Source organism: Aethalodelphis obliquidens, unplaced genomic scaffold (genome assembly GCF_003676395.1).
Source record: "Aethalodelphis obliquidens isolate GAN/ISIS:26980383/991018 unplaced genomic scaffold, ASM367639v1 scaffold14, whole genome shotgun sequence".
Taxonomy (NCBI): Eukaryota; Metazoa; Chordata; class Mammalia; order Artiodactyla; family Delphinidae; genus Aethalodelphis; species Aethalodelphis obliquidens.
In genome coordinates this window covers 34,602,235-34,625,466 of record NW_020837958.1, presented here as the reverse complement: position 1 = coordinate 34,625,466, position 23,232 = coordinate 34,602,235, and the positions used below count along the sequence as shown (strand labels likewise).

Genomic DNA, 23,232 nt, shown 5'->3' with positions numbered 1-23,232 from the left:
GGGTCACGGAGGGCCTCTCAGGTGTTAAGGGGTTAGAGGAGAGACTAGTTGACATAGAAACCCCAAACGGTGCCCCGTTACCTGTGGTGGTGCTCCGGGCAGAGGGGACCCTGGGCCACTGCACGCATCCAAACCTAAAATGGTCCAGACACTGGCAAGTGATGTCCAGCACCCCAGACCCTCAGCTGTCCCTTTAGCAAAAACGCATCTACCTCCCCAGAGTGTCCTCCCTTGGGTCCCTCGGGCCCAGGAGCCAGTAATGCCCATGCTTGTTGAGTACCTCTCACAATGCCAGGCTCTGTGGGGAGTCCCCATCTAATCATCCCAGAAACCACATGAGGCCAGGGCAGGGGGAAATCAAGGCCACACAGCCGGAGTGTCAGCGCTGGGATCTGAACCCGGGCTGCCTGGCCCGAGCCTGAGCTTGCCCCACAGCTCTGACAAGGGTAGGCTGCTCTCCCTGGCACCCCAGCCCTACCCTGGCTGAGCTGAGGGTGTGGCCCTGAACGCAGCCTAATGAAAGGGAAGCAGTCAAAACACAGAGAGTGGCCCAAATAGAGGCCTTTGCAAATAAGCTCTGAGGTGACCTCTCTCCAGGTCCTCTCTGGGCAGAGGGCCCCAGCCATAGCCCCCTTCCCTCCATCCTCATCCTGGGCTAGGCCTACCTCCCCACGCTAGCTTGAAACCCCAAAGAAAGCACATCTTCCTCCTCTGAGGCAGCCCAGCCAGGCCCCTGGGGAGGGGACCAAACGGGCATCCTGACTGGGAAGGCTGCAGGACAGGAGTCCTGGGGCCCAGGGGAGGGACTGAGCCACCACCCAAGGTGGGGAGCCAGAGTGGGCAATGCCGTGGGGTTCGGGGGGGAGGTGGACCTCACCAGGCCGCTTGGGGACGGTGAGGGAGTTGCTCTGAGAGGACCCAGGAAAAGTTCCGGGGCTGAGGTTTGGGGAAACAGCTGTGGAGACAGACACAAATTGGCCAGCATTCGTGAAGGTTCAGGACTTCAGCCTAACAAAGACATCCTTTCAGGTATTTCTCGCCTCTGGGGACTGGGTCTGCCTCGTCAGGTTCAGGGGCTGATTCTGGACTCCATATGAGGCTCCTACCACAGCCCAATGCCTCCCTGCTGCCAGCCCAACAGAGGGGGCGCTGGGGTCATTTGGGGGAGAGGGAGGGTGATTGGGGTCACACTCCTCAAGTCTGCCTGGCCTCACCCCAAAGCACCTTCTAGAAACAGAGGACCTGGCATTGCTTGGCAGGTACAGCTCCAAAGGCTATACCTCCTAGACTTGCCAGGATGGCTCTGATTTCAAATGTGCCCCTTCCCTCCTAAGTACATTCAGACTTGTTTAGCTTCCCCCAATTTTTTCCTCAAGAAAAAGAGTGACTTTAGCCAAAGGGATAGCAGGAGAATTTCAGAAAACCTTTCTTCTAATCCAGAAATTCCAGAGAGACACCAAAGACCACACTTCCCTTCCCTAGGATCCTTCCCGGGGCACAGCTGGAGGTCAGGGAGAGGAAGCCCAGGGCCAGCCTCTCCTGACCTTTGCAGAGGAGGTGCCCACAGAGCAGGGCCTCCTGGGGATGGTGGGAGACCACACAGACTCCAGCCCTGCAGGGTGGCCCGGGAGTCTGCGCACTCGGGCATCACACAGTGGGTTTCTCTCCAGGCAGGGTTCAGGGACTGGGGAGCCCAGGTCAAGTTCATGGGTGTCATATGGGCTAGCAATTCTTGGCAAAGCAGGAAGACAAAATGGTCACACATAGACCCCAAAAAATGGAAAGCAGAGTTTTCTGGGCTAGAGTTGGATCAGTATTTCAGAGCTTCTGATACGGGGTGCGATGCCCTCTCCCCACAGGATCCTCTCCACGAGCCTCAGTCCTCCCGGGCCCAAGAGGCCTGGGGGCAGGCGCGTCGAGAGCCACCCCTGGGAAGCAGGGCTCCTGCTGCATCTGGGGCTGGGCCCTCCCCAACGCCCGCCCCCGTCGGAGGGGCTCAGGGCGGCCTCCTGTCGTCCTACCTGACGGGCAGTCGCCGGGGCTGCTCCTGGACTTCCTCCCGCGGCGGGTCAGGAACCGCTCACTCACCGACTTGGCTTCCTCCAGCAGCGCCAGGTTTTTCTTCTTGTCCTCCTCTGAGATGCTGATGTCCGGCAGCTGGCCGTTTACCAGGTCAATGATGTGCCCCGTAGGGTCTGCAGAGGAGGGGTGAGCACGGCGTGAGAGCCACGGAATCCTTGGTCCCCAACCTCAGCCCTGCCCCCAGTCCCTACCCCTCAGCCCAGGGACACTGCCCAGAGGGGACTTGGCCAGCCAAATCTCAGCCCATTGCCGGGTCCTGGAGAGGGCTGCGTGGGGACAGCCAGGGCTCCCCCAGCAGGCCTGACCCCTCCAGCTTGTAGCCGGTGGATGTGGCAGGTCCTCTGTCACAAATGGCCGTGAAGCCACCTAGGTTCCCAGTACTGTCCTCCACTCTGCCATGAGGGAAGGCCACCAGGAGACCCACCTGTTCTACCTGCTCCCCTAGTGTTCTTCCTTCGGTCTCTCTTTCTTTAACAAGATAGTGAGCTTAACATATGTGGATAAAGGAAGCACTCCAAAGATCATGGGCCAAAGACACAACCCCATGGCCACCTTCCCTCCTTTTTCCCTCTACTCACATTGTTTACCCCCATCCTTCTCCATAACTGCCCCTTCTCCAGGACGCATTCCCTGGGTGAGTGACACCACCTCTCACCCAGCTGCTCGGAAACGTAGGAGTCACTCCACACTCTTCCCTCTTCCTCAGCTGCCCCCAGGTCCAACCAACTCAGCATCAAGTAAGTATCTCTGGAACCTGTGCCTCATCGCCACTCTTGCTCATCAGCTGTAACTTACCTGCACAATTACATCAGCCACCTCATAGGCCCTCCACCTCCAGGCTATCTGCTCCCTCCCATCCTCCACTGCCTATCACAGTGACCTTCCTAAGGGCCATATCTGACCATGCGATTCTCCTGCCTCAGCTCATCAGGATTCCTCCTGGTCCCCCGTGTGACGTCCAGATGCCAAACTGCGCCCAGCCACTTTCCCTGATCCCACATACTCCTCTCCTCCAGCCCCTTGGTAGTGAATGGCTCCCGTTGTGCCTCTCCAGCCTCCGTTCCTCCTCCTTCTGGTCATAGCTCCCCAGTTTGCACTGGGTGAAACTCGTCTGAGTCTCAGTCATGTTAGGAAGGAGCTAAACAATACTGCCCATCTCAGCCCAAGTGCCAGTAAGGGGACCACGTACCATCCTCAGCCAGCCAATGAGCTCAATCCCCCTGGGTGACTGGTTCAGGGATGGCCATGGAGGCCAGTGAGAGGCAACTCTGAGAATGGTGGTGGGTATATGGGGAAGAGGAGCTCTCTTTTCACTGAAGGGATGTAAGTTGCTGGTAGCCATTTGCCCAGAAGGAAGCCAACACACAAGAGAGGAAACTTGGGAGATGGGATGGGATGATTGCTAATGACCCAACATGAGCATCTGGGCTCAGCGCTCCCTGAACACACAGACCCTGGCTTTTATTTATTTTTATGTGTTTTGGCATAAGCTAGTTTAATTGAGTTTCTGTCATTTGAAAGAGTCCTGACACACAGCCAAGCACGCAATTGCTCTGTTATGGCTCCTGCCCAGCAACACAATTGCTTCCTCCACCCAAATGACGTTTCCTCCCTCTTGTCTATCTGTCCGACTCTCTAAGGCACAACTCAGATACTATCCCCTCTGGACTACTAATCTGAGAAGAAGAAGAGGGGAAGGGGCCAAGCCCAGCCAAGCTGCCAGACCTCAGTCTTCTTCCTACTCAAACACACCTTCAGTTGGACCCCTATCTCCGGTGGCAGAAATAAGACAAATCGGCCTAGCCCTTACCCACAGAAGTCAGGGGAGCAGTGGAAACCTTCAGGTGTCGGTGAGAAAGCCTCCTGTGGGGACTGTGAGCTCTGAAAGACCAAACAGAGTCATCTTGTTAGGAAAATTTGTCCACAGCTGGTAAATAGGAGACCAGATGCTTGCATAATCTTTCAGAGTCATCCTAGAGCATCATCTTACAAGCTTGTTATTTTTTCAAGGGCGAAAAAATATGGGAATTTGTTAGAAATGCAAGTTCTCAGGCTTCACCCACCGACAGGATCAGAAACTCTGGGGATGGGGCCCAACCATTTGTGACTGAACAAGCCCCGGCCCCAAACCCAGGTGATCCTGATGCTCTCCAAAGTTTTCGAACCACTGCCCTTTGTAACTTTGACGATTTAGTATTTATTAGGGCTCAGACTCTGAGTGAATATCTAACTTGCAGAAAACTCATAAACTGTGAATAATTGCCTGGTAGAGATGCAGATGATTTCTGTTGGGGAGAAAAGATAAAAATAAGGTTTCATTGCCCTGTGAAACATTAACCTATCTTGTATCTAACTTAGCAATCTTTTTTTTTCTCTTTTTAAAGATGTATTTATTTATTTATTTTGGGGGGCTGCGTTGGGTCTTCATTGCTGCGCACAGGCTTTCTCTAGTTACAGCAAGCGGGGGCTACTCTCCATTGCCTTGCGCGGGCTTCTCATTGCGGTGGCTTCTCTTGTTGCAGAGCACGGGCTTTAGGTGCACAGGCTTCAGTAGTTGTGGCACGAGGGCTCAGTAGTTGTGGCTCACGGGCTTACTTGCGCCACAGCATGTGGGATCTTCGCGGACCAGGGATTGAACCCGTGTCCCCTGCATTGGCAGGCAGATTCTTAACCACTGCACCACCAGGGAAGTCTCTAACTTAGCAATCTTATTCCAGCTTTCTTTTCCTCCTCACTGATTATACTACGTACATCCATTTCTCGTATCCTCCTTTGAGCTGGCTTTGTTATCCTGATGGTCCCCTCGTTAATGAGTTAAGTAAATCTTTGACACATGCTCACTATATATCTGTATTAGAATTATCTTTGTAACTTTTTGGAAATTAAACTTAGAAAATCTCATTCCAGCTAGACCAATGCATGGGCTAGTGCTGTGTAAAACCGAGGCAGGGACATCCCTGCGCATGTGAGCCAGTGTCCCTTCCAAGAGATCATCTTCCCCACAGGACCCACTTTGGCCAGAAGCAGGATTCTAGTAAAAAATTCACATCTTTTAGGTCTGTTTGAAAATATCTGAGCAGTTACCGTAGAAAACTCCCCTGCTATGAGCTGTGCTTTTCTTAAAGGTTAACAAGGTGCAAAGAGCCAAATCTAGGAGAGAAGAAATAATTTGTGGGGAAAGATAATGGAAAAATCCCAAGCTCTCTCTCCCATTTTGAAAAACTGCTTGATTGTATTTCATCAATAAAATGATCAAGAACGAAGAAAAGATTTGTAAAAAATAGAGCTGTCTAATCCGCACATGCTAGGAAATACTGCTCTTTACAGCACAGATTAGGCAAATAGGAGGTTACCTGTTGACCAGGTTTTTGTCAGTTTCTTCTTCCGGTGAACTGGCATCCCCAGTCAGGATGATGGTGGGTGGACTGCAAGATATTCCTGCGGTGGGAGGGCCCTGGTTGTTTAGAACAAAAAACACAGATGGAGTTAAGCTCCCAGGAGCTGGAGCCCTTATTCAAGTATCATGACACTCAGAGACTTCTTGACAAGGGTCAAATGCTGTTTATTTGGATTATTCAGGGAGGGAAAAAAAAGGCAGTTTCTCCTTCATTTACCGAGCTTAATTTGGTCTATTTTCATGCACTAAGATTAGGGAACTTCTAAGCCATCCCTGGTTAATTCTCACTAACAATGTAGAAAAAGAATGGTGCAGGGTCCTCAGGCTGCAACCAGCCTGGTTGGGGAAGGATGGAGGCCAGCAGAAAAGGCAGTGACACCACACATTCCCCAATACTCAGTGACGCCCTACATTTGGCTAATTGTGACCTTTCAATAAAGGTGATTTGTTCCATGGATAATGGAACACGCTTTGACTTTTGTAACTTTGTAAAAATGTTTATCTACATAAATACACATTTCTGAAATAAGAACAAAAGTTAGGAGCCAATCCTTAGATTTTTGAGATAGTTTGCAACCACTAAACAAAATAGAACAAAACTACTAACCATCAAAATGAAAGAGTTATTACATCCCAGGTTGGAGAAGTTGTAGTGAAATTGGTATACCGTTATGCTGCTAATGGCTGTGTGAGTTGTAAAACCCTATCTGGAGTAGAAAAAATACTTGCTGAGTGAGTAAATGAGTGAATGAAATAAAAGCAATACTGTATAGGATATACAATAAGATCCATGAAGATGCATATCAACCTGTGTTTTCCTACACCTAAGTGTACTGGGGGTAAAAATAGGACCAGTTAACAGTAACACACAGTATCTCTCTGGTTCTTCTGCCACGTGCTATTGCGGTATTTCCATCTCAGAATTGTTCCCAGCTATGTCTGGGAGACTCTCCAGAGGTCCTGTCATATGACCCTTCATCATTTGCCTTCTCCTCTGCCCTGCCCCCTTACTGGTGGGTACAGCCCGGGCCCTCTGTGAATGCCCTACTCTCCCTGCCAAAGTCCTGTCTCCCTGGGCTCCCGAGCATGTCACACCACCTGCACTATTGGTGTGGCCTCCTGAATCTTCAGAGCAGCAGGTGCCCATGGCCACCGTCTCTGGAGGTCGTGTCCTTCTGGAGTCCCTGGGCATTAAGTGCTCTTACCTCTACTGGCCCCACTGAAGCCATGGCCTGGGGGCTGCCCTCACAGAGCCAGGCTGAGCTGTGTTCTTGAGCCCTTGGTATGCAGGTGTTGGTTCCTTGAGAGGTGAGGAGGAGGCTCTCTCTCCTTTTCACATCATTCTTTGTTGTCAAGTGGGTGCTGTACAGTACCATCTGGACTTCTCAAATCCCACAACTTTTAGTGGAACCAGCTCTTCCCATTGTCATTTGCATCTCTTCCCTCCCTTGGCCTCAAACATGAGGCCGGGTGAGCTGGAGAAGAGTCTCTGAGTCTAGCCAGGGGACGCTGGACCCCTGTGTTCCAGGACCTTTCAGCAGGAGGGAGCTGCAGTGATGGGAGGAGGGGGAAGCCCTCAGAATCCTCGAGCACATGGAAGGGCAGGGACTTTGGCTGGGTAGGAGGAACAGGAAGCAGCACTGCCTTTTGGAAGAATCACACTGCACTCAAATTTCTGCTCATTATCTGCTAGCTGTGTGTCCTTGGGCAAGTTACCTAACCACTCTATGCCCCATGATCATAAAATCTAACTCACAAGGTTGATGTGAGGATTAAAAATAATGTTGACCCAGCACCTGGCACATGACTGATGTTTTCAGTAAATGGTAATATTACTGTCGGATTACTTTTCTCTCTCTCATTCGACAAACACAGTTTAGTTATCCATCATGTGCCAGGGGCAGTTTGAGATACAAAGACCCTCAAGAGCTCACAGCCAAGCAAGGGATACAGAGAAGTAATTAATACTTATAATAAGTATAAGGTGATAAGGAATGAAGCACATTCTGTGAAAGCTCAAAGAAAAGGAAAGAAAACTCTCTCAGGAGGGGAGCTGGAGAAGACTCTCAAGAGGAGGGGACATTTGAGCTAGGTCTTGAGGGATGAATAGGAGCTTGCAAGACAAAGATATTAGGGGAGAGGTTTTTGGGCAAAGGGAACAGCATAAGTAAAAGGCATAACTGGGCATTAGGGATTCACAATGTAGCTAGAGCATAGACTATAGAGTATGTGAAATAGGAGGGCCCAGGGATGGGGGCTGCCATATTGTGATTTATAAGAAATGTATATATTTGGTCATTCAGATGACAAAAATATATTCCTCATATATATTTGGTCTTCATCCACAGTTCCTGGCTTACAGCTCCCCAAACACTTGGAACTTCCTGAGTGATAAAAGCTTGGGGAAACATCTTTTGTTATAATATTTGGTCTTTTGTCCTCAGTTCCTGAAAATGCTTCAGAGAATTGCTTGACATGTTATAATGAGGTCCAAGAAACTAATTTTGGGGCAAAATATGAAACCAGAATAAGAGGTTGAGCCAGCTTTTGAAAGACCTTGGTTGCTACTCCAGTGAGTTTGGTCTTTGTGGTTTTGGAGATGGGGAACACTGAGGATTAGGCCTGGGAATAACTTGACTGCCCAAAGAGAAAACAGAAATGTTGACAGCAGATCCGTCCATGGATCCCCGTGATTCCCACTGGTTGAGTTGCTGGAGGAGGCCCTGTTACTGAAGCACCATTCTGCCCCATAGGAATTTTGAGGAGCTCCCTAGTAAACTGGAGCCGTGTCACTCTCCAATTGGATATGCACGGTTGGAGAAGGTAGAGTGACAGGGAGTCAGCATGATGCTTGTGGCTGAAGCCAGGACTGGCCAACCTGTCCTCATGACCCCAGAGCTCCAGTCCCTCCAAGAACGCAGATATACATCTTTCTGTCAAAGACTCCTCCTGGAAGAGACACTCAGGAAGGTTCCCCAAAAGCAACAACTCCTTCTGTGGATAGTTTCACCCTGATGGGCTGGTGATGAGCTAGTCACCTGCTTCGTCCTCTTGTTGCACTGTCCCTCAGTTCCCATCACTATAAAGTAGTCAATGGTCTGCGGTCTCAGAAGATGTTTGTGTGAATAAAATGAAGTGATGAATGTGTATGCCCTTTTATAACTGTCATCTGATCTACAAATACCCATTAATCATGGTTATCACTCAAATGAACAGCAGCTCCACTCAGTTCTCCCCACCTTTTTTCCACCAGGCTTCACTGGTGGGAGACTAGCAAGCAGCAGAGGGGCTGGCGCCTTCCAAGGGGCCAGGAGGGAAGCAGAGGATCTTGGGTCATGGTGTGGGGCCTGAGGACACACAGTGGAACAGCACCCATGGGAGCTGCTGAGGTCAGGAAGGGGAAGCAGAGTGTCAAAATGGCAGGTGATGATGGAGCTGGGGCAGGCAGGGCCCAGGCAGTGCCAAGCTAAATGGGAGAGCCAGTGAAGTGGAAGGAATGTGGTGCAGGGGGAAGGTGTTTCTCCTGGGTAGATTCTCTGGGGAGCAGAAAGGGCTGAAGTTTTCCCAGAGGCTTCTGTTCACCTCACTAAAAGGGTTTCTTGCTAACATGGCCTCTTGGATCTCAGTGAGAGAATTAGCATCCTCTGAATCCTATCCTCTGAGCTCAGAGGTACAAATTGGAGACCTGGGAGCCTGTTTGCTGTGAGTAGCATTTACAAGTTTTTATATTAGTTACCAACATTTCATAATTAGAAGAATTCCCATAAAGGTCTGGATTTCCTGCTTTTCCTAAAAAACCAGGAGATCAAGCCATCTTGGTTCCACCGTTCTGCCGAGTAACCCTTGGTTGGAGTCAGCTCACGCTGGCTTGTTTCAGTCATTCACACTCCCTGCCTGGCCCCAAAAGCATCTGAGTTACGGCTCCTGTGACCCATGATTCTTAGCCTGTCTTGGTTTTCTGGAGCGCAGGAGGTTTGTGCTTAAAGCCTCCTCCACCCACGTCATCTTTTTTTATTCAAACCACTTTATTAAGGTGTGATTGACATATTTCATGTGCACAACTTGATGAGTTTAGAGATAAGTATATACTGTGAAACCCTCACCACAATCCCTATCCATCACTTCCAAAATTTCCTCCTGCCTGAGGATAAGAACACTTATAAGATCTACCCTTGTAGCAAATATTTGGGTATACAATACAGTAGCGTTAATTCTGGGCACTCTGCTGTACAATAGATCTCTAGCAGTTATTCGTGGCCGTGTAACTTCCACAACATCCTGACGGAACTACTTTCCATATGGCCTCATGGGTGACTGTTACCATGGCAATGCCAGTCAAAACACTGACTATGCCTATAGTATGTGTGAGGTTCCTTCCCTGGGTGGAATTTATTTCTACAGTGAAAATTTGGCCTCTGAAAATCACCTTTTCCATGTTCATCACATTTAGAGAATTTTTTTCTTGTATGAATCCTCTGGTAAACAAGAAGAAATGCACTTTGGCTAAAATATCATTTTCCCATTTGTTCTATCATATGGTTTCTGACATCCCTTGGAGGGGCTTTTACAAATTCCCAGCATGCACTGGTGATGATGGGCTAGGTCTACATAAGGGGGCAGAAGGAGCCAAACATTAATTTCTGCATGTTGTATTCTAGAAATAAAATGGTGGTGGTGGTGCTCGGGTTATACCATATACCCATTTCCAAGAGTCTCATATGTTCCAGCTGCTAAGTAAGTAGAATGCAGTTTATTTATTTTTGTTGACACACTACCTATTTCCCAAAGCAATCTGAAGTCACCAACAATAAACTATAAGACATAAGAAGATGAAACTATAAAAAGGAGGGAACAATTGGATAAATACAGACATCCCTAGCAGATAAAGAAAAATATATGCTTCTTCTAGCATCCATGGTTTGACCCGGAAGTTAAACTATTTGATCTGAAAGCCAATGAAGCTGTGATCCATGTGGGCGAGTCTCTGAGAGAGTCTGCCTTAGAGAATCGTTCAGCAGATAAAAAGCAAATGTTTTCTGGGATAAACTGGGAGATTGGGATAAATTGGGAGATTGGGATTGATATATATACACTACTAAATATAAAAGTTAACGAATAAGGACCTACTCTATAGCACAGGGAAGTCTACTCAGTACTCTGTAATGGCCTATATGGGAAAAGAATCTAAAAAAGAGTGGATATATGTATATGTACAACTGACTCACTTTGCTGTACACCAGAAACTAACACAACATTGTAAGTCAACTATACTCCAATAAAAATTATTTTTAAAAAAAGAGAGAGAGAGAGAAGTCCACTCTTCATTCTCACCTCTAAGGAGAACAAACCTTAACTCCCACCCTCCCCTCTCCTCTCCCCTTTGACTCTTCACTTGCTTACCCGTCGCCCCAGTCTCCTCTCTCTCTCTTTCTTCCTCCCTCTCTCCCTCTCTCCTTCCCTCCCCACCTTCTTCCCTCCCTCCCCCCTCAGCTTATTCCTCCAGCTTCATTAAATTCTTTCTTGTGCACATTGTCTTACCCTTGCTTTTTATGATTGACACAAAGGTTTTCAAAAGTCTTAGAGTCTAAGAGAGGGGGCCAGCCTGTAAACATTTGCACATTACTATGCTTTGTTCTGTCCGTTCATACAGCGAACGTTTCTTGAATGCCTAGCGCTTGCTGTGGTCTATGCTAGGGCCTGGAGGCAAAGGTGAACTAGGCAGCCTCTGAAAGGCATCCCAGTTAGCACAGTGTGATGGGGAGTGGGGTGGAAGTACCCTCCTCCTCACCCCTACCCCATCCCAGGTGGCGCCCGGGCCTGATGCCCTTAATGCTGACACTGTGAGGTAATGGTCTGCAAGGCACTGGAGGACCTGCTTTCTGGTAGGAGTTTTCTCTACCTCCTGGTGAAGGTCACTTGCAGCAAAGCTCTCCTGAGGTGACTGTCACGCATGGGGCTGCAGGCACCCTCAGTCAGAGGAAGGTCAGGAGCAAAGGTCCCCACACAGAAAGGCAGACACAAGCCATGGTGGCAAGCGCCAAGCATGTAACCATGGACGCACGCAGTCTGAAGCTGCTTAAAAATCAGGAGACACAAAGCAATCAGGGAGAAATCCTCTAATACACTGATGGAATGTCCTGGAATATCCTCACTCTCTCCTTCCAATGTGTGCAAACTACATGGTAATAAAATCAAATCGTTCTCTCCCTAATCAGCTCACAGAAAGCTCTGGGCAACTTCTAATGTTCTGCAAAACTGATTTTGTGGGGAACATTCAGTCTTGTGCTGGCTGGGTTTCACTTTCGCAGGTACTAGAGAGAGAGTACTCAGGAGAGTGTGGGAAGATTCCAGCGGCCCTCTGGGTGAACTCTGCCAGGTTTTAATGCAGTGTAAATACCCATCCCTGCTCCCACTCTGAACCGCTGAAACAGAAGGCAGGACCTCAAGAAAGCTTGTGGGTCAGCGGGTTCAAACAGAGTTCGCCAGGCAAGTTCCTGGCTTCCGGACTTCAAGGGCGTCAGGCTCCGGAGCCACACTAATTCATCATACAGCTTTTCGCATTAGCTGTGTGACCTTGGGCAAGTGACCTCACCTCTCTGTGCCTCAGTTACCTCATCTGTAAAATGACTATCTCACAGGGTAGTTACAAGAATTCCACAGATTGGTGTAGAAACAGGATTGCCAGACAAAATACAGGATATCCAGTTATATCTGAGCTTCAAATAAACAACAAATAATTTTTCTAGTATAAGTATATCCCAAATAGTGCATGGACGTAACTGTATTTTCATTTGCTAAATCTGGCAGCTCCAGATGGAAAGCTCGCGGAAGGGTACCTGGCAGCTAGTAAATGCTCAATGAGTGTCAGATGTTATATTCTGTTATTGGTAACTTTGGGGCTAAATTAATGACTTTGGAATTTGGTTTTGAGGAGATTGTTGTTCTGTGTTTTGTGTCTGAACAACCTTTTGGAGTTAAATTAGGAGGGCCTCACCCTTCTGGTCACAGAGTCACAGAGCATCTTCCCCTGGGGCATCTGGCCACACAAGCCCAAGTAATCAATGACCCAGGGAAGCCCACCTCCAAGGCCACCTTCACCTGGCTCCACTCCCTCTCTCACCATCTGCATCTCAGACAAAGTAGAGATGCCTTTTACATATAGCAGAAGCAAAGACACAAACATGGATAGAAGGAAGTGACATTTACTCAGACCTACTGCATGTGGGGCTCTGTCCCGGACACTTCCCGCGTGTTTTCTCATAATCCTCCCAGCAACTCTGTGAATGAACCTCAGGGCACCCATGAACAGCTTGGGGTGATAATACCTCCTGACCTCACAGAATTGTGCAGAGGAAGTGAGAAGATGAAAGCAAAAGCCCTGAGCATGGAATTAGGGAATTAATACATTTCTTTTCTCTCCCCTCTTTTCCCACTTCAATCCCCACTTTACCAACAAAAAAACAGACATATTATGTCCAGGGCTGCACAGCTGGTAAATAGGGGAAGAGACCAACACCAGGCCTGTTGGCCTTCCTGTTACACACACTGCCCTTACAAGTCGTCTCCAGGTCTTGGGTCTCACTTCCCCTGGTTCCTGGTGTTCTGCAGGCCTCTGACACGCCTCTCTTATTCTTCCCAGCTGCACCCTCCCTCACGAGCCCCTTCCTCCAGGAAGCCCTCCAGGCTGAACACACAGCTAGAGGAAAGACAGCAGGGGTACCCCTCTCACCTTCCAGGGGCCCTGCCTTCCCAGGGATCCATTCCCCTTCCCTGGAGTCAGCCGAGCACTGCGGGAGCTGGGCCATCTCCCGGAAAGCTCACCCTTTAATAAGCCAGCAGGTCACATTTTGTTCTCCTTAAATAAACCTTATAGAAACATTTAGATGTTTATTTCGCTCATAAATTCCCAGGAATGCACAACAGTTTCCTAACTGCCTGGGTGCAGGGATAAATATAGGCCAGTGGTACAGACGGGAATATGAGCTTCCTTTCCCCAATGTCATGTGACTAGGCCTGGCTCGGAAGCTCTGGGCAACAGACCAGCCCCAGTCCAGGCAGGAGTGGGGAGTTTAGCTCCTGCGCTTGGATGCTGGCAGACAGCCTGGAAGAGGACTGTGCAGGAAGGCAGTGTGGGGTGGTGAAGTCGGGAGGTCCACACTGGAGTCTCACCTGGGTGACCTCAGGCAAGTCACTTAACTTCTCTGAGTTTCAAGTTCTCAAACATTATGTGGAGCTAATAATCCCCCCTTTCCAGGCTAGTTTTAAGGGTGACAATGACAGTGAGGATGGTGACAGAGGGTGGGCACTGTTGCAGCTGTATCCCCAGGTCCCTCTCTCACAGCCTGGAGGGCAAACAGGGACTGCCTCTGGATAGAGGGCCCTGGCCGCAAAGAGGACTTAGCACTCTCGTGACAGGATAAAAGGACTCTCTGCGGACTTGTGAAACAAATGATTATTCCAACAGCGAGTGCTAAGAGCATGGGAGAGAGCAGAAGTGCCTCCGCTAAGCTCGGCTGGACCTGGGGCTCCTCCCTGCCAAGCGCTGAGGACCAGATCCCGGTTTCCTGAAGGCTCCCAGCGCCCACTGTGTGGATCTCCCCATGCACCCATGGCCTGCCCTGCCTCCGTGGACCCTCTTTCCTGCCATTGTCCAGTCTATTCCTAGCAGTCAGGGGTCAACACCCCCCCGCCCGAGATTATCCTGCCTTCTTCATCACTGTTTTTACTCTCATGTCACAGACTTCAGGAGTGCAACAGTGCACACAGTGTCTATTATAGCCTTACTCTGTGGGGTAGGGGGGTATCACTCAGCCAGCCAGCCATTCATCCATCATCTTCTATCCTCTCCTCCTCCCTCCTGTCCATCTCCTCCTCCTTTAATTCTAGGCATTTAATCATCCATACAGCCAGTTATCCACACAACCATCCATCCATCCCTCCCTCCCTCCCTCTCTCCCTCCATCCATCTCTCCCTCCCTCGCTAAGCTCCTACCACACACTAGAGCTTATGCTGAGGGTTGGAGACACACACATAGCCCCTGACCCTAAGTAGCTGGCATGCAATCTGACAGGGGACTCAGAGAGACAAAAAATGACAAGCTACTCCATTGCTCACGATAGGAACCAAGGACAAATAATTGTAATGTACATTCCTGACCATCTGTAATAACAAGCAACATTTCCAAAGCACTTTCTGCTCTGTCCTAGGCACTTCTACAGCTACTATCTCATAGCTCTTACTCTCTGACCAGAACCACTAGAAGCCATCCTGGTGGAACAGTCCTCTTGACCCTTTCCAAGCTTCTTTTCCATAGAGGATGGGACATCAAGCACCTGCCTCCCATACCTGGGGCTTCTGGTGTCCAGGACACTGGTTTTACTGCTGGGTGGAGCCAGGGAAGGAGACAAAGGTGGCGGGAACAGCTCAGCAGAAATGGGTTTGGATCTCCACTCAACCACGACACAACCATATGACCTTCGACAATTATACAACCTCCCAAAGACTCAGTTTCTTCTTCTATAAAATAGAGATAATAATAATATCTACCTTGGGAGATGAGACCACATAGCAGGTGCCCAATAGATGTCTCCAATATTTTGTACATCAGACTCTAATGCTTTGCTGATAATTTACTTGAAGATATTTCATTGAAGATCTGAATGGAGGCTGTTTTTGCAAAGGGTGGGATGAGATAAGTATGAATTCAAAATCCTCAAGTGGAGTATTCAAGGTCCTGCCCAGTTTCTAGGGATTAGAGTGTACTTCCTTGCCTCAGTTTTCTACCTGGAAAATGGGATAATAATCATACCAACCTCTTAGTGTTGTTGTATGTAAAGTGCTGAGAGCAGTGCCTGTCACATAGGAAGCACGGTATGAGGGCTCTCACTGAGCTAGTCGGGAGGGTGCAGGCTTTTACTGTAACACAGGGGTGTGAAGCCCAGGCCATTTCCACTCTGCCACATAGCTTATATCTCATGTTCCTATGGAATGGAAGCATTTGTTGCACCTTCCGGAACTCCCTGGTTGCTTGGGGAACACTGCTTGGAACGCTTCTTAAAGGACAGCCGTGCAGGATGATGGTGGTAAGACTGAATGGGTCTCTTACTACGCTAAACAGGAAGAGAGTTCCAGGTTTGTTATGGTGGCAGCTACCATGCTCTCCAGTTCTGGGCCAAAACAAGGGGAGACCCCACAGCTTCGTGGTCAGAGCTTCTAAGAGCTCCACAAACGGATCCCTTCCTTTTAGGGCCGCATGCAGAGGGCTGCTTCTCCAAAAAACACTCCAACCTCATTTTTAGTTAACTAACATTTAGGGATAGGGGTTGGGTTGAGAGTAGGGATGCCACTGGTTAGTTGAGCGCTGCAGTGATCTTGTCAACCAGACGCTGCTGTATATGAGGGTTAAGCATCAATTTCTGTCTAGAGGATCTGAAAGTGCAGTACCAAGTAGGTGCTCAGGGAGGCCTGGGGTGAGAGTAACAGGTGTTTGTGGCCTGAAGCAGGAACAGCACAGTGGTCTGGGTTTCTAGGGGTCAGTACCCATCCAACTGGGCTGTTTCATCATCCGACTGAAGGAGAATGAGGAAGGGGGTTGCACATGATGGGGCCAGGGCAGCTTGGGTTTTGGGCAAGACGTGTGACATGGAGCTTCGTCCCCTGGCTGCACAGGCTCACACACCTGAGAGGATGGTAGGCAGAAGGCATTTGGTGAGACCCAGGGCCACAAGCTGTGGTGCTTCGGGGTTTATGTGGTGGTGAGTTCTGCAGGGCCCAGGTTGGCCCTCTCAGACAAGTGGTTTTGGGAGCAGAGGACAGTATTCTCTTGGTCCAGGCACCTCTCACAGAGGCCCCAGAGCAGGGCAGAGACTAAGAGTGTGGGCTCTGGGGCCAGGCTGCTCGGGTTCAAATCCTGGGCCTGTCACTTACGAGCTGTATGACATTGGAGGAAGGTACTTAACTTCTCTGTGCGTCAGTCTCCTTAGCTATGAAATGGGGCTGATGATACCTACCTCATAAGGTGGCTTGGAAGTTAAATGAGTTAATAGTGTAGTACCTGTTGGCACGAGGTTAGCTATTATTAGTGGTTTTGCGGATAATGGAGAACAGGGTGAGGGGATGGTCAGGGAGTGGTGGTCAGAGGGATGCTGGAGCAGATGATGTGAAGGATGTGAGGTCAGCTTATGAGCTAGCACTGACCTGTCCCTGGGGGCTTCCTGAAACCCTTGGAGGAGGATGGAGGGTTTTCCAGGTGGAAGTGAGAGCCAGTGAAAATTGGGCTCTTATAGCTAATAAGAACTTCCCCACACCTTCAGGTTTGTAAGGCCCCTCTGAGGAGGCCATGTGCTCCCAGTGAGTGGAGTTTCTGATATGGCTGCTGGCCACAGGCCTGGAAACAGTTGGTGTCCTGGTCACACTGTCCCTGGGGCCTGGGGCCAAGTTTGGTGCCCCACGGTGAGGCAGAGGCAGGCTGGTATGTGTGCAGGGGAGGGGTGGGAGGACGCTCTGAAGGCTGTCATGGCAGCAAAGTCTGGAGGAACCAGAGGCAGAGAGGCTCTGGGAAGATGCAAAAACTGCCGTCCTGCATCTGTGGGTCTTCACCCCACGACAGGCCATTGTGAGGACAGAACTGAGGGAGAGTCAGGCTCCAGCTGGACCAGGAAACAGAGCTGCCAACCACAGTATAGACCCACCCCAGGGGACTCTGGTTCAGCCGGTCTAGGTGGGCAGAGGAATCTGGGGTTAACAAGCTCCCAGGTGACTTACACTATGCAGAATTTTGCCTGCCTTTGGAGGAAGGGACTTCCTGTGACCCCTTCTAGCTCTGATGGCCTGTCATTCTGGGGTCCCCTAAGGTCCTAGGCTTCTGTCCTGACAGCTTCTATTCCTGCAAGAACCTCTTGGCTACAAGCTCATCCCGTTAAGCTCCTCCCTGTTCAAGGGCCAACCCAGGAAACACTGCTCAGGATGCAGTCTCACACAGTGCATTGTCAGGAGGCTTTATTTCTTTGTGGGTTTTGATTACAGCTTCTGATTAGGGTCCTAAAGGGTCTGCCTTTCTGTCTGCGTCTGTCTGTGTGAGTCTGTGTGTGTGTGAAAGTGTGTTTAGCATCCATGTGTGTGTGCGTGTGTGTGTATGCAAGTGTACGTGCAGAAAGAAAAACAGGATCTAGGCCTACAGCTTTTGTGTTTTTGTGTGAGAAGGCCTCAGCTAGTGCTCGTGTCAGTGATGGGAAATGAGGGCTGGGGCTTGAGGAACCAGAAGTAGGGCTGGACCCCGGGGAGCCGTAAAGTCAGAAGGATGCTCTGTTCTTTGCCTGCTTCACAGAGTGGGAATTCACACAGTACTGGGAGTTCCAGCCAGCCCTCCTGGCCAACCCTGCTTCTATGGCCTCTGCTGCTCCCAGGGACTCAGGCTTCAGCCCTCGGAGGCTCTGGCCCAACTCACAAGGCCTGACCCTCCCCTGAGGCTGTGGCTGCCCGAGAAGCCCAATGTGGGTCATCTGATAGGTGCAGTAGAGGGAGATCCCCTTCACTGATGATGCCCGTGGGCTTCTGGAGAACTCAGGGGGGCCCAGTGCCTGTCAGTCGGGGCAGAGAATAAAATAATACTGAATCTGATGTGGCCTTCAGTCTGGGGTCTAACCTGCCCCAGCTCCATGGTCCCTCAGGCCAAAGAAGGTCCTCAAGCGTTGGGCTGAACAGACAAGAGTCCAGGAGGCAGCTACTAACACCTGCCCGGGGAAGAGATGAGGAACCAGAGGCACAGTAAAGTTAACAGACTCAGCATCACGTCTCTTGACCAGGATGTGGAGGAGCTGTGACTTGAGCCCAGCGTGGTCTCACTCCAGAGTCCACATTCTTAAATCCTGTGCTAATGGCCCTCCCTCATAGGATCTGGGCATCCTGGCTCCAGCTCACCTGAGTTCCTCGTGGGCCCTTCTCCCGCTGGATGTTGGCAATGCAGAGGCTATTGGGACCTGCAAACAGTCTCTTTATTATCTTGTCTCCCTTGAGCATTTGAAGGACCTTCAGAGACCATGAGGGCCCATGGTCTATAGTATAGAAGTCTGGTCCTGGTTCAAGGTCACAGGGAAAGTGAGCTTGTGGGGGCCCAGAATCTGGAGTTTCTGCTGCTCAGCTAGGGGTCTCTAACCCTCAGCTGTGTGGTGAGCTCATGGGGCCCTCCCCCTGCTTGGCCAGCCCTAGAAACTCACCCTCACCTCTGACCCAGTGAAGCTACACCTACATGTGGTTTGAAGCCATGATGGTCAGAAAGGCCAGCGGGCTTTTGTGCTGTCTCGTTTTGTGTTTCTTGAGGAGAAGGTTTGAAGTGTCTTTTTTTTTTTTTTTTTTTTTTTTGCAGTACGTGGGCCTCTCACTGTTGTGGCCTCTCCCGTTGTGGAGCACAGGCTCTGGACGTGCAGGCTCAGCAGCCATGGCTCACGGGCCCAGCCGCTCTGCGGCATGTGGGATCTTCCCGGACCGGGGCACGAACCCATATCCCCTGCATCGGCAGGCGGACCCCCAACCACTGCGCCACCAGGGAAGCCCCTGAAGTGTCTTTTAATTAGAGAGGTTTGGAACCAAAAGGAGCTGAACTCATTGTAAAAGGATCTCTTCACTGAGGGTGGAGTTCCATCTTTGCCCATCTTTCATTTATTTATTTTTTAGGAACACTTATATTCTTGGGGAGCAGGCCATGGCAGCTGTTTGGGGGAGTTGCCCAGGATTCGGGAGCTGGATTTTGCATCAGAGTCCGGCTTAAGGGCACCATCGTTGTGAGTAAAGTGGAAGGGGTCAGGGATGACCACAGCAAGAAGTGGTCCAGGGCTGGGAGGTGGGGATGCTAAGGGGACAGAACCTGGGAAAGTTGTGACCTGAGGATAGGGAGCCGTGACGTTTGAATCCGGATCTATTTTACTCTGTGTTGTCCTTCCCTTCTTTAAACTCCAAGCTTTCAGTAGACTAGAAAATTTTTTTGTTGGTTAGACCTTACAGTCCACTGTTGGCAACTCTTTGGGGGAACGGTCCACACGTGGTAAGGAACAGCAGCTGCAGGAAGGGGGCAATAGCAGAGCACACAGTTCGGGGAAGACTAGATGTCACCCGTGGAGGAGCAGAGGAACAGCTCAGAGCCACTGAAAGCAACTGGCAAGCAGCACCTACCATAGCCCAGGACATTTCTGGGAGCGGGGCTCAATAAAGACCTGAGCTGGTGCCTGCAGCCAAAGGCATGGGGGCTTGGCTCGCTGTCGTTTTGAAATTCAAGGGCTCTCCAAGGCTGCCAAGTTCTGCAACATCTCAATCCCATGAGCTCGGGATGTGGGGATACAAGAGGCCATTCTTTTCTAAGTGTTTATTATCTTAGTTCCCACAGTTATGATGTGTAAAGAAAACAAATGTCATCATAACATGAAACTATTCACTAAGAATCTGCCCACTTGTCAAATTAATGCTCACTCGTACAAGCTTCCCTCACTTAACAAGTGTCTATCCCTCTGGCTCAGGGCAGTTTGGAGAAGTGTCAGATACAACAGGATGATATAAGTTCAGTGCAAACCAACTGCAAAGTTCACGAAGTTCACAAAACCATGTCTGAGAACTTCATGTACAAGGTCTTAGACCAATGAGCAGCAGATGTAGCCGGACCAGTTAACGAATGGAGTCAGAATTGTGAGGATGATGGCAAGATGGGTTCTTCATGAGGGAATGATTTGAATATTGAAGGATTGAAAGAGGTCCTTAGGAAAATGAATGAACCCTTTAAATATTAAACAAACAGAATCTCTTAATGAAGGTGCTATAAAGTAAAATGTGAAGGTTGTGATAACACATGAAAAGCTAATTTTGTTGGCATAAAAAATATACCAATACCAAAGTCAACGCACTTGATTAAGATTCTTTGTTCATTCTAAAAATTAGCGTATAAGCTATATTTTGTAATATGTACAGCTAAAAATAACTTGTCTTCACCATTTCATTTGTACAATACAACCTCAATGAGCCCCTTTAATTCACTTTCATCATTTCCTTTTTTATAATAAAATCTCACTGAAACCCTTTTTCACTATTTACTGAGGAATTTTGACCTTCATTTCAAGTGGATTCACTTTAAGTGACCTGGTGCTTGTGCCCACGACCCTGATACGTGAGGCCTTCCATGCTGACGGTCCTCCTCCGAGCCTCTCTCCATCCTAGGAGGGTGGTGTGACTTCCCAGGGGGCCTCAGTCAGACACAGCCTACAAGGTAGCACCCTCAGGATGTGTGGGGACCTTGGTCAATTCAAACGACCTTTGGGTATGTATTCCGCGGCGTGGAAGCCGCACACCTTCCCCAGGCCCACTGCAGCCTGCACAGGCTGTCAGCAAACCATGTGGCCTCAGCCCAGGGCGCTTTGCGTGGCCCGGGCCAGGCGGGCTGCAGGCAGGGGGGAGGCACTTACTTGGCCGGCCGGGCTCTGGGCTGCCTGCGGCTCTCCAGGGGGCTCCTCGTCCTCGGGAATGTGGGGCATGGCAGCCTCCTGGTGGGAGTGGCTGCGCGTGCCCGGAACCTCCGCTGCGTCAGCCCCAAAGATGCTCCAGGAGGCCTGGGCTCCACAGGCTGAGGAGACGCCAAAAGGACAAGTCAAATCCACTCCCATCCCTGACCCATGCTGGGTCCCGTTTGCAGGTGCCACGAGCCGCGGAGAGAGCCTGCTTGAGTTTGCATCAACAAGGGCTAAAGTAGGCGAGCAGAGGGCGTTTGGAATTGCATTTCCTCCTGCTCCCTGGCTCTGTTTACAAAGTCGGAGGTGACCCAGAGATTTTGCATCTAATTTGGGCCATACAGTAAACACAGCGATCCCAGAAGGGAGAAGAGTGCTTCGAACTCCTCAAAGCCATAGCCGATGGAGGACACTCCATTGGGAGCCAGACTTGGATTTGTCAAACATGTGTTGAGCAGCTCCTGGGTGCCAGGCACCATCCTAGGAGCATTACCGACACCACCTAAATTAATCCTCACGATGACCTCTGATGCAGGCATTACTATTCACATTTTATAGATGAGAGAACTGCTTCAGAGAGTAGAAGTCACTTGCCCAAATCATACAAAGAACGAAGCATTTGAATCCAGATCTTCCTGATTTGGAGGCCACTATACCACACAGCCTTGCTTGGCCAGGTGGGGGAGGAGGAAAGGATGGTGTCTCCCAGCTTCCTGCCCCATGGCTCACCTCATGCCCTTCAGCAGCTCTTCTAACCCTCAGTACAGGGCTCTCTCACTTGAGGACAGCTCTCATTGGACCTGTCAGGCCTGCTAAAGTCATCAGTCTGGAGGCTCAGCCAGGGTGAGTCTCCTGTGCCTTGTGCAGTGCTTGCCCTCAGCAACCTTGGGTTGCTTCCCCAAAGCTACACTTAACCCTCCCCATGGGGTAAGGCCTGGCCGGGGTTGACTCCAGTCAGCATAATCTCATCCATCTTGCCTCAGTGACTGGCTCAGGGATAGACAATGGGTCCAGCCTAAGCCAATGAGCATGTGGCAATGCTCTGGGACCCAGATGCTTTCTCTTGCTCCAGGTGGTGGAGTGTGCAGATGTGAGACCTGGTGCTGCAGACGCCATTTTCCTTCCACGAGGAAGGTCAGACTGAGGAGAAATCTGACACACCCAGAGGAGAGCAGACCCAGGAGATCTGCAGAGAAACGGAGCTGGAGCCCTGATCAAAGCTCACCTGCAGCTGAAACTCTTTTTGAACTAGCCAGTTACAGAAACAATTAAGTCTCTTAGTGTTTAAGTCAGTTTGAACTGGGTTTACTTGTAACTACTAACTTGTAACTACTTGTACTAACTTGTAACTACTAACGACTGTTACTTGTAAGTACTAACTGCGCTTTCACACTTTCATGTTTCTTGCCAGTCAAGAGGTGTAGGACCAAAATCTCTCCAATAAACCTGAGCCAATGGGTCTGGCTCCTCTGCTTCCTCTCAGAAAAGGGGGCCAGTCATGTCAGGTCTCCATCTGGAGAGGCAGGAGAGCAGAAATAGTAGATAGAGCACAGGCTTTGGAACCAGATACCTAGATCTGAGTCTTCACTCTGCCACTCACTGGCTGTGTAGCCTTGAACCTTTGCTTCACCTCTGAGCCTTGGTTTCCTCGTCAGGGGAACAGAGATTAGAATGCCTCCCAGGTGGGACTGTCCCTAGGACGAAAAGAGACAGAGCACCCAGCATGGAGTAGGTGCTCACAGAGGCTACCTGCATGCTGTTCTGCAGCCCAGAAGGTCCAGGGGGCTCTGCCTGGGCTCTTCCCACCCCTAAACTCCTTTAGGTCCCCTGCCCTAGGGGGATGGATGACACCTCCAGGGACCCGAAAAACCAACAACCGGCCTGGTTCTGCAACTTCAGAGGTTCCTTGAAGGAGCTGCTCTGGGAGACAGCAGATGAAAGGCACCAGAGGCAGATGTCGTCCTCAGACCCTGCCCTCGGCTGCAGTCAGGGGGCTGCTGGGACACACACAGGGCAAACGAAGGACATTGCCATTTACTGAGTATCCACTATACCCTGGGTCCTATGCAAGATGCTGTCTGCTGGAGGCTGCAGGAAGAGAAGCCAGGAAGCCCTGCCATCGCCCAGGACACCAAGTGTTCTTCCTGTACCACAGAAATGGCTTGCGAAGGCCCTGGAGCCAGAGTGCTGTGGTGCAGCTCAGATGCGGCATCAGTCACAGCTCTGACAGATGCCCCCAGCTAACACACACCTCTTGACTGAGCTCC

The 23,232-nt window shown here is 50.1% G+C and overlaps 1 protein-coding gene across 18 annotated transcripts in view; it reads right to left on the bottom strand.

The window, feature by feature from the left end:
- IRAG1 (inositol 1,4,5-triphosphate receptor associated 1) overlaps positions 1-23,232 on the bottom strand; it is a 164,449-nt gene that overhangs the window by 58,374 nt on the left and 82,843 nt on the right. For 10 of the 18 annotated variants that reach the window (XR_003434539.1, XR_003434537.1, XR_003434538.1 and 7 more), the window contains 6 exons: positions 20,924-21,081; positions 5,436-5,536; positions 3,893-3,963; positions 2,022-2,195; positions 878-955; positions 82-134 (listed from right to left, as the gene is read on the bottom strand). Coding sequence is in view for 11 of the 18 variants with exons in the window: in XM_027115395.1 (XP_026971196.1) it covers positions 82-134; positions 878-955; positions 2,022-2,195; positions 3,893-3,963; positions 5,436-5,536; positions 20,924-21,081 (635 nt within the window). In the remaining 7 variants the exon portion in view is untranslated. Of the gene's footprint in view, positions 1-81; positions 667-877; positions 956-2,021; positions 2,196-3,892; positions 3,964-5,435; positions 5,537-20,923; positions 21,082-22,535; positions 22,960-23,232 lie in introns of those variants that run through there. The other 8 variants (XM_027115389.1, XM_027115390.1, XM_027115398.1 and 5 more) reach the window with 6 other exon arrangements.